The sequence below is a fragment of the Urocampus carinirostris genome, chromosome 15 (assembly GCF_059441175.1).
Source record: "Urocampus carinirostris isolate Australia breed hairy pipefish chromosome 15, RoL_Ucar_1.0, whole genome shotgun sequence".
NCBI lineage: Eukaryota > Metazoa > Chordata > Actinopteri > Syngnathiformes > Syngnathidae > Urocampus > Urocampus carinirostris.
The window spans coordinates 29,724,873-29,739,249 of NC_142363.1; the positions used below are offsets into that span (position 1 = coordinate 29,724,873).

At 41.5% G+C, this 14,377-nt stretch overlaps 1 protein-coding gene across 1 annotated transcript in view; it reads left to right on the plus strand.

The window, feature by feature from the left end:
- The window catches only part of akap6 (A-kinase anchoring protein 6), a 147,195-nt gene that overhangs the window by 47,507 nt on the left and 85,311 nt on the right, over window positions 1-14,377 (plus strand). The window contains exons 12-13 of the mRNA XM_088354684.1: window positions 1,217-1,313; window positions 3,206-3,378. Of these exons, the coding sequence (XP_088210810.1) occupies window positions 1,217-1,313; window positions 3,206-3,378 (270 nt within the window). The remainder of the gene's footprint in view (window positions 1-1,216; window positions 1,314-3,205; window positions 3,379-14,377) is intronic.

The window sequence follows — 14,377 nt, forward strand, 5'->3', positions numbered from 1 at the left end:
GATCGCCGAATCGCTGGTGTTTGTGTTCCCGCGCATGACTGCTCTGTTTCCGTAAAATAAAGCTTGTGTGAAAACGTTACGTGTCTGGGTCCACCTTGCTTCGGGCACCCAAATTGCTAGCTACGGCTCTGGAGACACATAAGAATATTTTAGAAAATGATTTATTTTGGAATCCGTATCAGTGACAATAACAACTGAACAAAACACAAAAATAGAAGGAGAAAATAAAATACTCACGCATGGATAGAACCACTACATGTCACGGCCGGAAAAAGCAATGGACCCAAATGCGTAACGTTTCACACAATGCTTTATTAAGGGATCGGGAAGTCAGGGCGAAAGGAAAAAGACGGCTATCTAGTGCTCGCTGGCTAGGAGGAGCAGGAAGGCCTCGCGACCGGTGACAGGTGGCAAGTTGAGTAGCCGGGACAGGAGAACGAAGCGTGGTCAGGGATCGGGAGGAAGTCGGGTAGCCGGGACAGGAGAACAAAGCGTGGTCGGGGATCAGGAGCAAGACGGGTAGCCGGGACAGGAGAACGAAGCGTGGTCGTGAATCGGAAGCAACTCGGGTAACCAGGGACGATCGGGAAGCCAGGGACACGGGATGAATACAGGAAACAGGAGACGGAATCAGGCAGAATGCACAAACCGGTCGGGAACAGAACGGGAGCCAGCGTCAAAAAGTGCTTGCTTTGTCTGTCCTGAGGTTTGCTGACGGACTGACAAGGAATTTACGAGAATGATGTGCTTAAATAGGTAGAAGGCTAATTGGGGAACGAGTGTCCGCTGGGGCTGAAAGAGTGAGCGCAGGTGATTTTCCAACACCATCCAGCTCCAACTGAACGACACATGAAAGGAAGATGACACAAGAATTATATAAAGCACCTTTCAAATGATTTGCCATTAAAAGAGCCGTTTAAAAACATTCAGTGTACAATAAGACGATAAATTCCTGCACCAGAACAAAACAGCGATGAAAGCGCCATTACGGCCAAACCATGAAATCCAGCAGACTCACTAACCAGCTGTAACAAAACATGAAAGGGTAACTGAACAAAACATGAAAGTAGACATGGAATAATATCACGAAACACTAAGTAGATCTAAATGAACAGAACATGTAAGGAAGAATTTGCAATAATTGTAACAACACAAATTTTGATGGACTATAATGGACCGTAATAAGTAATCGATTACTTTCTCCATTTTATTCCAGGAGTTCAAACTCAACGTGGATGGGAAATCGGCACTGAAGGAGAGCATCATGGAGGACGGGGCCGCTCTTCTGGCCCTCATGCCCACCCACCAATCAGGTACGCCGCTCACTCGGACCCTTTAAATTAATTATTCATTTTTTAGATTAACACCTTGACCTTCAGAGAAGGACACGCCCCCTAAAAGATTTGGGGGTATCGGCGTTTAATAGGCAATGCCGGGCTTGAATACAGAACATGGAAGTCACGGTTGAATATGAAGAAGTGGTTTTCTTTAATCGTAGGATTGTTGGGAATTAAATATCAAAATGTACCGTTTACCAAATTATTCGAATTAGTTATCTCATTCCATCGAAAACAGCCGAATTAGTTTTAGTCTGTGGGAAGTCTTTTCTCAAGTCCTTTAGCTTTCTCCTATTGGCCATCTTCTCCCCGCATAATGGTGTGCCAACTCCTCCCATGGGCACGCCAAGGAAGCCCCCCTGGGCTTCACCATCTTGTCGAAGAGCGTCACGATGTCTGGAATACTCAAAACAACACAGAGCATTTCTACGTCATCAGGGCCTTTTTGCGTCTGGATGTGCTGATTATCTTATCAGCCTTATGTCCCGTTCACGCCGTTCCTGTAAACAACATTTTCCACCAGGGTGCCCTGACCTCGCACCACAGCCTAGCCAGTGAATATCTTTTGCATTATATATAATTTGTATTCAATCGTATGAAATCCTTTATAGTCAAATGTATAAAATCCTTCAGGATGAAAATGGTGAAAGTAAGAAAAGACTTGTTTGAAATACAGTCCAAATGCCAACCCCGCAAAAAAGGATGAAAAAGGATGAGTTTATTCGAGAATATCTAGGAATATCACATACTTGCACGCACAACAAAATGATGATTTCAATGATGAGATATATAGGTATTTCATCCAGTTAGCTAGTTAGCTAGACCACCTTTAAAGATGAAGTATAGTCATGTCGCTTGCGTTGCCTTCAGGACTTCGGGACATCCTACGCATGTTGTTCCTGCCTTTCCTATTTCCTTCCACTATTCTTTTCTTTGATTCTTTTTTCTTTCTTTTTTCCAATCCTAAATTCATTTCCTTTCTTCCTTCCTTCCTTTCTACCATTTTATTTCCTCATGTCTTCTTCATATCTTTCCTTACTTTCTTTTTCTTACTTTCTTTCTTTTTTGCTTCTTTGTCTCTTTCTTTCTTTCTTTCTTTCTTTCTCTTTCTTTCTTTCTTTCTTTCTTTCTTTCTTTCTTTCTACACATTTCCTTCTTTATATCCCTCTTTTCTTCCCTCCATCCCTCCAACCTTAAACAACATTTTCTACCAGGGTGCCCTGACCTCGCACCACAGCCCAGCCAGTGAATATCTTTTGAATTACATGTAATTTGTAATCGATCGTATAAAATCCTTTATAGTCAAACGTATAAAATCCTTTAGGATGAAAATGGTGAAAGAAAGAAAAGGATTGTTTCAAATACAGTCCAAATGAGATGTCTTCTTCATATCTTTCCTTACTTTCTTTTTCTTACGTTCTTTTTCTTACTTTTTCTTTTTTGTTTCTTTGTCTCTTTCTTTCTTTCTTTCTTTCTTTCTTTCTTTCTTTCTTTCTTTCTTTTCTTCCCTCCAACCTTAAACAACATTTTCTACCCGGGTGCCCTGACCTCGCACCACAGCCCAGCCAGGGAATATCTTTTGCATTACATGTAATTTGTATTCGATCGTATAAAATCCTTTATAGTCAAATGTATAAAATCCTTCAGGATGAAAATGGTGAAAGTAAGAAAAGGATTGCTTCAAATATAGTCCAAATGCCAACCCAACCCCGCAAAAAAGGATGAAAAAGGATGAGTTTATTCGAGAATATCTAGGAATATCACATACTTGCACGCGCAACAAAATGATGATGATGCCAATGATGAGATATTTAGGTATTTCATCCAGATTGGTCATTGCATATTCATGTCGTTTGCGTTGCCTTCAGGACTTCGGGACATCCTACGCATGGTCTCGGGCCAATGGGAGCAACTTCAGCTCCAAATCCGGCGGCAGCACGCATGGATGCTCCACGCTCTCCGCCTGATCCGGGCCCGCCTCCTCCTGGAAGCCGGCCAATCAGAGCAGCCCGTCCCGGAGCGTCCGGAAGAAAGCCCTAAAGTAAGAGACATTTTTAAAATTTCTTTCTATCTGTTCGACGTTCCCGGATTCCAGAATGTTCCTTGACTTCTTGTTCGTTATGCTAACGACTTGCTCGCGTAATTAGCGCTCGTCTGACTTCAACGCGACCTTGCCGGAAAGGTGCGCTTGTAATAAACGTATAGAATGATAAAGGCTCCTCCAATATTTATAAGATATTCATTACCAAAGATTAGATAGGCACTTGTATCAATAATTCAGGATTCTTCGTCCTCTGCATGGATTTATGGTCGGCAGATGCGTTGGGGGATAACAAACAGTGACAGTAGGTGGCGCTGTGACGAAATGAGCAAGGGTTAGTGGAGGAGAATCGGGGTGAAGATTTTGCTCCTTAAGATGCATTGTTCCATCCGTTTATTTGTTCATTCATCTGTCAATGTCCTACGGTCGTTTACTCCTTCATTTCTCTGTTGTGTTACTATTCTTCCTTCTTTTGTTACTTACTATACTTTTCTTTCGACATTTCTTGGTTACACAAACACAACTCCTTCCTTCTTTGGAACCTTCCTTCCTTTCTTCTGTTATTCCTTCATTTCCTCATTCCTTCCACTATTCTTTTTTTGGATTCTTCTTTCCTTCTGTTTTCCTATCCTTAATTTTTTTCCTTCCTTTCCTTCATTCCTTCCTTCCTTCCTACCATTTTATTTCTTCATGTCCATCTTTCCTTCGCTTGTTTCTGTCTTTCTTTTGTTTTTGTTTCTTTTTTTTTTTCTTTCTTTCTTTCTTTCTTTCTTTCTTTCTTTCGACCCTTTTCCTTCTTTATTTACCTCTTTTCTTCCCTCCTTCCCTCCAACCTTTTTCATTCTTTATGTCCCTCCTTAATTCCTTCTATCTATCAATTTATCTATCTATCTATCTATCGTTCTATCGTTCTATTGTTCTATCCATTATTCTATCGTTCCCTCTATAGTTCTATTGTTCTATCTATTGTCTATCGTTCTTTCTATCATTCTATCTATCTATCTATTGTTCTATCTATCTATCATTCTTTCATCTATCTATAGTTCTATCGTTCTTTCTATCATTCTATCCCTATCTATCTATCGGTCTATCGTTCTATCGGTCTATCGTTCTATCTATCTAGCTATCTAGCTATCTAGCTATCTAGCTATCTATCTATCTTTCTATTGTTATTTCTATCATTATATCGTTCTATCTATCTATCTATCATTCTATCTATCGTTCTATCGTTCTATCTATCTATCATTCTTTCGTTCTATCTATCCTTCTATCGTTCTATTGTTCTATCCATCGTACTATCGTTCCTACTATAGTTCTATTGTTCTATCTATTGTTCTATCGTTCTTTCTATCGTTCTAATCTATCCATCTATCGTTCTATCGTTCTATATATCTATCATTCTTTCGTCTATCTATAGTTCTATCGTTCTTTCTATCATTCTATCCCTATCTATCTATCGGTCTATCGATCTATCGATCTATCTATCTAGCTATCTAGCTATCTATCTATCTTTCTATCGTTATTTCTATCGTTCTTTCTATCATTCTATCGTTCTATCTATCATTCTATCTAGCGTTCTATCGTTCTTTCGTTCTGTCTATTGTTCTATCATTCTTTCTATCGTTCTATCTATCTATCTATCTATCTATCTATCTATCTATCTATCTATCTATCTATCTATCTATCTATCGTTCTATCTATCGTTCTATCGTTCTATCTATCGTTCTATCGTTCTATCGTTCTATCGATCTATCGTTCTATCGATCTATCGTTCTATCTATCTATCTATCTATCGTTCTATCTATCTATCGTTCTATCTATCTATCGTTCTATCTATCTATCGTTCTATCTATCTATCGTTCTATCTATCTATCTATCTATCGTTCTATCGTTCTTTCTATCGTTTTCTTTATCCATCTATCGTTCTATCTATCTATCTATCGTTCTACCTACCTACCTATCTATCTATCCATTCGTCTCTCTGACTTTCCATCCTTCCATCATCCCACTCCCTTCATCCGTCCTCCACATTTTCAGTTCACCGTCACTCCGTCTCTCCTCCACCTTCCATTCCTTCTCGTCTTCCTCCTCCTCCCATCCCCTCACACCGCCCCCCGCCACCCCCCACTCTGGGTCTCTTGTGTGTGGAGGGCCGATTCATGTAAATGTCAGGAAATATCACAGTCGGGGTTGTGGGATTAGGCGGCGAGCAAGACGATACACCGATACCCGCAAATATAACGCTCTGACAAGACCACCGGCGCGGGGATTAGGACGCCGGCGCGCGCGCAAGCCGTCACCGGCGCGCACGGCCTTACGAGATGTCTGCAGCGTGTCGCCGCATCTGAAGGATTTGCCGCGCGTGTGGCGAGATTTGCCGAGTGACATCTGTAGTGTTTTGTTGCACTTCGCGAGGTGGAGGGAAAGGTTGGGACGGGTAGGGGGGGGGGGGGGGGTGTTTAATACGAGCGCCCGAGTGGTGTAATATTTAACAGCTTAGCGGGATTTGTCTGTCACATTACACGCGCCCACGGAGGAGGGCGAGGGGCGGGGGAGTGCCGGGTCTTTGGTCCCATCGGTTTTTCGCGAGGATCGGCGACAAACAAAAAAAATGAGAACGTGAGAGGAAATCAAAGTGGAAGATCAGCGATACGATCTTATAAAGATGATTTTGGTTGCAAAAAAAACACTCAAGTGACATGTCCAATTCCTTATTATTTTTCTTTATCGGTTCCTAAATCTCGAGTTTTAACTCGGGGGGCCACACGATAGAAGAAACATTTTCTCGGGGGCCGGACGAGTAGATGAGAGAGAAATGAATACGAGAGAGAGTGGAAGAGAAAAGGAGAGAAGGTGGGACAAAGAAAGAGAGAAAAGGATAGAGAGAGATAAAAGAGAGAGAAAGATAAAAGAGAGAGAGAGAGCATGAGAAACAAGAGATACAAAGACAAATAGCGAGGGAGGAGGAATAAAAGAGAAAGAATGAAATCCAAAGAGAAATAGAAAGAAAGACAAGAAAGAAAAGAGAAAGGGAAAAAGAGAGAGAGAGAGAGAGAGAGAGATAGGGAGAGAGAGAGAGCATGAAAAACAAAAGAGATACAAAGACAAATAGCGAGAGAGGAGGAAAAAAAGAGAAAGAAGGAAATCCAAAGAGAAATAGAAAGAAAGACAGGAGAGAAAAGAGAAGGGGAGAAAGTGAGAGAGAGAGAGAGAGAGAGAGAGAGAGAGAGAGACAGAGCATGAGAAACAAAATCGATACAAAGACAAATAGCGAGAGAGGAGGAAAGAAAGAGAAATTCATAGAGAAATAGAAAGAAAGACAGGAGAGAAAAGAGAAGGAGAGAGAGATAGAGAGAGAAAGAGAGAGAGAGAGAGAGCATGAGAAACAAAAGAGATACAAAGACAAATAGCGAGAGAGGAGGAAAAAAAGAACGAAATCCAAAGAGAGAGAGAGAGAGAGAGAGAGAGAGAGAGAGAGAGAGAGAGAGAGAGAGAGAGAGAGAGAGAGAGAGAGAGAGAGAGAGAGAGAGAGAGAGAGAGAGAGAGAGAGAGAGAGAGAGAGAGAGAGAGAGAGAGAGAGAGAGAGAGAGAAAGGAAAACAGTAAAAATAGGTAAAAAGACACAGAGAAACAGACAGAGGAACAAAGCAAGAGAATAAGAGAGACAGAGAGAGAGAAAAGGGGAGGAAGAGAGAGAGAAATACAACTACAGTGTCTTTGTGAGAGGCACGTGGCTTTGGCAACATCAAGTGAACATATTTCAACCTGCAGCTTGTTTTTCTCTTGCGCTTCTCTGAGCGTTGTCTCCCGGGCCGAATTCAATCCCTTAGCGAGCCTGTTATAATAATATTAATAATGATATTTGTATTTGTACCATCCCTTTGATTTTGGGTTCTTCATTGTTAAATTGCTGCTAGAAAGTACTAGTGTCAGCTATCATTATGAGTAAAGTACCCTAAAAAGTGCTGGTTTTAATAAAAACACCTGGTATCGTTACCATACCTAGTAGAGGTAAGATTTTAGGCGCGAACCAGGCCAAAGCCCGGCATAAAATGTCAATCATTACGTTCAAGTACTTTTTTCTTTCTTTAATTATCCACCCGTCATTGTTCATTGTTTTTTTTTCTTTGTGATGGATCCGCGCAGCGCGGCATCAGGGTTGGGTAGGGTTACTTTAACTTGATTACTTTCAATTACTTTTGGATTACTCCAATACCAAATATGCAAATAAAAGACAAAAGATACTACTGGTAAATGTGAATAAAATGATGACTCACAACACGTGGTAAGCTTTCTCTCCTGGCTTTGATCTCTTTGATCTCCGGCAAAACGAACATCAAATGCGACAGAAACAAAATGAAAATAAATCCAAACAGCTTGCCAACATCATTTTTGCCGTTCCATGTATTCCAAGCCAGCACACAATCAAGTAATTTTATTCATATTTAGTTTCTTTTGTCTTTTTTTTAGCATATTTGGTATTGGAGTAATCCAAAAGTAATTCAAAGTAATCAAGTTAAAGTAACCCTACCCAACCCTGCGCGGCATGCACGCTCGACGACACGTGCGGTCGAAGGCACTGTTGGACCTATAAAAGCGGGCGCCTGGTCGGGTAGGGAGAAGAGTCGGACAAAATCAGCCTTCCTCCTCCCGAGTCCTCACAAAAAAATATGAAAATTTGGGTTTGCTTTTGCCTCGGTCACTCACATCAAGTTAAAAGGTTGGACTCGAGTGAGTTCGGGCTGTAATACTAACAAACCCGAGTCCTTTAAACATTCTCATACATGCACTGAGATACTCCTGAGAAGCTGTCATGTGGTTTTCTGGAACCTCCCCCAGGGAAAAACCTGCAAGTGGGTTTGAGGTGGGGTTTACCCTATGAGCACATGGCAACACAAAAATTGTTTTAGGAACCACGCACCAACACACACCTGACGTACTTTTTGCTCATCATCATTTTTTTCCTCCGTGGTTGTTTGGAGAAGGAGGACAGGAAATATTGAGGTAAAAAGTGATAAGTGACCCCCTGGGTGGCACTTCACACAGCTTGTGAATAATGTCTGTGTGTTGCGTGTACCGATGTGGTATTTTTCTTATCAGTGTAGCTGCTGGAGACAGCTTGTTGGCCTCGGGCGTCCATTTCACCCCACAGACCACACTCGTTTTTTGTGTGTGTGTGTGCAGAACAGGTGTGGGGGTGGGTGAAGGTAAAGAGGGAAGAAAGGAAGGACGAGCAGGTAACGATGTCATGTTCTTGCCCTGAGGAACCATCAAACTTTTTTTTCCATCAAGGAAAAGTAAACTTGTTGCAAACATGGAAAAATGTATTATATTCAATTAACAGTCTGAGGCATGGTACTATAAAAAGGAAATTAGGTATAGTTACTCACTACTTCTTCCAAAAAGTAACTGATTTTGTCACGGTTGCCATGGCGCCCAATTGGCCCCGCCCGTGTGTCACGGTTGCCATGGTGCCCAATTGGCCCCGCCCATGTGGCACCAGCTGATGCTTGTTGACAGATTGGCTCCCTGTCAGTATTTAAGCTCTGTCCAGTCCGTCACCTTTTGTCAGTCTGTCTGCGAATCTCTGTTTTTACACGGTGTTGGGAATTAAATATTAAAAATGTATCGTTTACCAAATTGTTCGAATTATTTATCTGACTCCATTAACCAAACACCACCTAACAATGTGCGCTCGTTTCTTGATGTGAAAAGACGGACAAGAGACCGGCATTTCTACACGGGGGCAGATTTAATTTCTTAAATAATTTAACTATGTGAACTCCATCGAATTAGCCGAATTAGTGTCGCTCGAGTCTCCATCAAGCCTCCTCTCTCGATTCTCCCTCTCGATCATCTGAAGTTCTCCTGGCCCACGTTTTTTTTCCGCGAGCGAGTGTGCCGGCTCCTCCCATGGGCGTGGCAGGAAAACTCCCACGCGGCCCCACCATCTCGGAGAAGAGCGTCCCGATGTCTGAAAAAACAGCAGAGCGCTTATCAAAACAACTTCTCCAAACAAAGCCTGTCGTTCTGCGTCAGAGTTCTGTTATCAAAATTCCCCAGCCAAAACATTCCGAATTTGGATCATCGTGACCTGTCATTGAACTTCAGCCCACTCAGTGAAAATCTTCATTGCACTCAATAAATGTAACTTGTATTTAATAGTAAAATGTATAAAAAAAGAGGTGGTCAAGATCAAAAGGGGTCCTAACCGGAAACAGACGGGAGCATAAACAGGACAGGTGGGAGTCAGGGTCGAAAAAAGGCTTGCCTAGTATACACTTAGGTTCTCAGACGGACTGACAACAGATGACAGAAAGGAATTGGTTTGAATAGGCACAGGGAGCCAATCAGAGTCCGAGGCAGTTGGCGCCAAAGGAGCGGGCACAGGTGAAGCATATCGGTAATAATGACATAAAGACGCACAGAAAAATACATAAACACACAAAAATGTACGTAAACATGCACAGAAAACATACATAAAGATCGTGATAAAGGGAGTCACAACTAAACATGGCTTGATGTGACTCGAATCATGTGCGGTCCATTATTAAGGTTTCTTCATTTTCCTTATGTTGAGATTTTTGAGTTTTTCCTTGCCCTCGTGTAGGTTTTAGATCAGGGGATGGTGTCATAATAGTCTGTGGTCTGTGACGCCCTTTGAGACTCCTTGTGATTAAGGGCGTCACAACTAAACATGACTTGAATCATGTGCGGTCCGTTATCAAGGTTTCTTCATTTTCCTCATGTTGAGATTTTTGAGTTTTTCCTTGCCCTCGTGTAGGTTTTAGATCAGGGGATGGTGTCATAATAGTCTGTGGTCTGTGCCGCCCTTTGAGACTCCTTGTGATTAAGGGCGTCACAACTAAACATGACTTGAATCATGTGCGGTCCGTTATCAAGGTTTCTTCATTTTCCTCATGTTGAGGTTTTTGAGTGTTTCCTTGCCCTCATGTAGGTTTTAGATCAGGGTGTAATAATAGTCTGTAGTTTTCAATAGTCTGTGGTCTGTGACGCCCTTTGAGACTCCTTGTGATTAAGGGCGTCACAACTAAACATGACTTGAATCATGTGCGGTCCGTTATCAAGGTTTCTTCATTTTCCTCATGTTGAGGTTTTTGAGTCTTTCCTTGCCCTCATGTAGGTTTTAGATCAGGGTGTAATAATAGTCTGTAGTTTTCAATAGTCTGTGGTCTGTGACGCCCTTTGAGACTCCTTGTGATTAAGGACGTCACAAATAAACATGACTTGAATCGTGTGCGGTCCCTTAACAAGGTTTCTTCATTTTCTTTATGTTGAGGTTCTCGAGTATTCCCTTGCCCTCATGAAGGTTTCAGATCAGGGGATGGTGTCATAATACTCTGTAGTTTGCAATAGTCTGCAGCTCTTTGTTACTCTTTGTGATTAAGGCTGTCACAAATAAACATGACTTAACTTGACTCTAAAACACAGGTGTCAAACAGGCGGCCCGGATTGAATCCGGCCCGCGAGACAACACTCAGAGAAGCGCAAGAGAAAAACAAGCTGCAGGTTGAAATATGTCAACTTGATGTGTGCCTCTCACAAAGACACTGTACTTGTATTTAATTCTCTCTCTCTCTTTCTTTTCCACCCCTTTTCTCCCACTCTCTGTCTCTGTCCCTTTTACTCTCTGTGTCTCTATTTTTCTCTTCCTATGTTGCTCCTTGTCTCTTTCTCTGTGTCTTTTTAACTTCTTTTGCTCTAACTTCCCTTTTTCCTTTTTTCTCTTTTCTCTATCTCTCTTCCTATCCTTAGCGCTTTCTTTTCTTTTTTCTCTCCTTCTGTCTTTCTATTTCTCTTTGGATTTCTTCCTTCCTCTCCCTTTTCCCCCCGCTCTCACGACTTCTCTTTTTATCTCTTTTGTTTCTCAGGCTCTCTCTCTCTTTCTTTATCCCCTCCTCTTTCTCTTATTTCTTGATCTCTCTTTTTCTTTCTCTTTAATCTACACGTCCGGCCCCCGACAGAATGTTTGTTCTATCGTGTGGCCCCCGAGTGAAAATGAGTTTGACACCCCTGCTCTAAAATGTTTATGCCTATGCTCCAAAGCGATATTGATATTGAAAAGTGCACATGCAAAAAAAAAATCGCATAAGTAAATTGCATATATTTATATATATATAGATTTTTTCTTTTAATGCTACTGGAGAATTTTAAAAAAAGGGCGTTTAGGGTCCTTAAAAAGTGCTTGAATTTGGCCATGAAAAAGGTGTACAAACCCTATTTTTTTCTTCCCACAACATTGGAAGAAAAATCCAAAAGTTTGAAAATCCAATGTGTCTAAAAACAAGTTGGAAAACAAACTTGAAAGTTTGTTTGCGTGACGTTTTTTTACATAATGTTTAATGCATGCCTTCGTATACCTGTAGGTGTCCGTGCGTGTGCCGGTAGCTTTTTTTGCATATACACACACACATCGTGCATGTGGGGAAAAAATTGTAAATGACCGCGACTTAAACGCGGATTAAAAGCAACATGGAGCTCCGGGTTTAATCCTAAATTATGGAAATTGAGAGTGCCGGCGTCTGATTGGTCGTTTCAGGTATCGAGCAAGAGTCCAACTGCGCATCGTTTATTTTTTTTAGCTTCTCAAGATTGTAGGAACCTGGGGACATTATTGAAATGAGTCGCAAGACCTGCCACATGCAAAGAATGTTTACGCTCGTTAAGCCTTAAAGTCAGTCTGAAAAAGTGATTTTGTATATATATATATATATATATATATATATATATATATATATATATATATATATACAGAGAGAGAGAGAGAGAAGAGAAAAGAGAAGAGAGAGAGAGAGAGAGAGAGAGAGAGAGAGAGAGAGACGATATAATTAGAAAAATGTTCAGAAAAGGGGTTAAGAAATCAATCAGGAATCAGGACATGAGGGAGTCAGGGTCGAAATGGCTTGCTTAGCGTGAGCTGAGGTTTGCAGACGGACTGACAATGGGTGACAGGTACAGATACATGGATAGGCATAGAGTAGGGGCCAGGAACCTTTTTGACCCAAAGAGCCATAAAAGCCAAAAAATGTTTTAAAAAGAAAGTGAGCGAGCCACATCATATATTTTCAGACAAAATTGAAAAAACTGCCAAACATGCTCTCTAGACAAAAGCTAATTCTTCATCACATTTTATTTTACTGTGTGTCATTTGATGATTTACTCAAATGTATGAAATGATAATAAGGCCAAATCCTGCCATTTACAATTTGTCTTCCACCTTAAGTTAAGAGTGTTGAGGCCATTTTTTCCATGAAATTTGTCCTTAATAACGGTTTCAAAACAACATGCATGCAAAGTTCTTTTGTAAAAATGTCACAAATTACTGCAAACGATCAGCATATCATCACTTTCGGTGTAGACTGCACTAAGTGAGAGAGAGAGAGAGAGAGAAGGAAGTGCCTTGCGCTGTGTGCAGGGATCCGCCCACCTTTACTGCTCACCCAATCAAAGTCAGCGTTTTTATTTCAGTTGAAATGGTTTCTTATCGAACTTCTGCATTCAGTTGCTTCGGCTTTATATGCACCAAAATCGTGATGAAATCACTTGACTTTGGAACGCCACAGAGAGATGTGCAGAGAGAGAGAGAGAGAGAGAGAGAGAGAGAGAGAGAGAGAGAGAGAGAGAGAGAGAGAGAGAGAGAGAGAGAGAGAGAGAGAGAGAGAGAGAGAGAGAGGAGAGAGAGAGAGAGAGAGGAGAGAGAGAGAGAGAGAGAGAGAGAGAGACGATATAATTAGAGAAAAGTTCAGAAAAGGGGTCGGTGCCGGGAATCAAACAGGAATCAGGACAGGAGGGACTCAGGGTCGAAATGGCTTGCCTAGCGTGAGCTGAGGTTCGCAGACGGACTGACAATGGGTGACAGGAAGACGGGGGTTTAAAAAGAGACAGGCAGCCAATCAGCGTCCGAGGCAGTTGGCACCAAAGGGGCCAACTCAGGTGCCTCGCATCAGTAATCAGGACAGGTATATCATTAAAATCACCAATACAAAAAATATCCTGAAATATATATTATGAAAAATATTCTTTGTAATTCTTACGATGTTTTTATATGTAAAAAATTGCAAAAAAAAGGCGTAAAATCATTTTTCTCTTCCTAGCCTTATCGGGACGTTACATGTCATGGTGAGCTAAATGAAATATGCAAATGTAATAATGGGAAATAATGAAGGCGGCTGGCGGTGGCAGGTATTGACACGCAGCGGTCTCCCAACACCCCCCTCCGAAAAAATCTCATTCATAAAGTCAATTTATGGAATCTAGATTTTCAATACGAAGCCCGATCCTCCGATCCTCTTTACTCTTTTCGCGTTGAGGCTTTTCGCCAATATTTAATTAGGAAGATTTAAGAGTGTTATTTTGACGCCCCCCCCACCCCCCTCTCATTAAAACTAGTCACACTCCGATGAAAGTTTCCTTTTTTCATCAAACGCCGCTTAAACGTTTCGTTTCAATCAAAGTCGGGACAAATAAACCCAAAATTCAATTAGGGAGTGTGGGATGACGAAGAACCAGAGACAGGAAGTCGTGCACTCTTTTTACTTGATTACATTTACTTAGAGCAGGGGTGTCAAACTCATTTGAACTCGGGGGGCCACACGATAGAACAAACATTCGGTCGGGGGCCGGACTAGTAGATTAAAGAGAAAGAAAAAGAGAGATGAAGATATAAGAGAAAGAGGGAGGGAAAAGAAGAGAGAGGGCGGGACAAAGTAAGAGAGAGAGGGAGAGAGCGTGAGAAACAAAAGATAAAAAGTCATGAGAGAGGGGGAAAAGAAAGGGAGAGGAATGAAAGAAATCCAAAGAGAAATAGAAAGACAGAAGGTGAGAAAAGAGAAAAGAAAGCACAAAGGGTAGGAAGAGAGAAAGAGAAAAGAGAGAAAAGGAAAAAAGAAGTTAGAGCAAAAGAGGTTAAAAGACAGAGAGAGAAAGAGACAAAAAGCAACAAAGGAACAGAAAAAGAGAGACACGGAGAGTGACAGAGA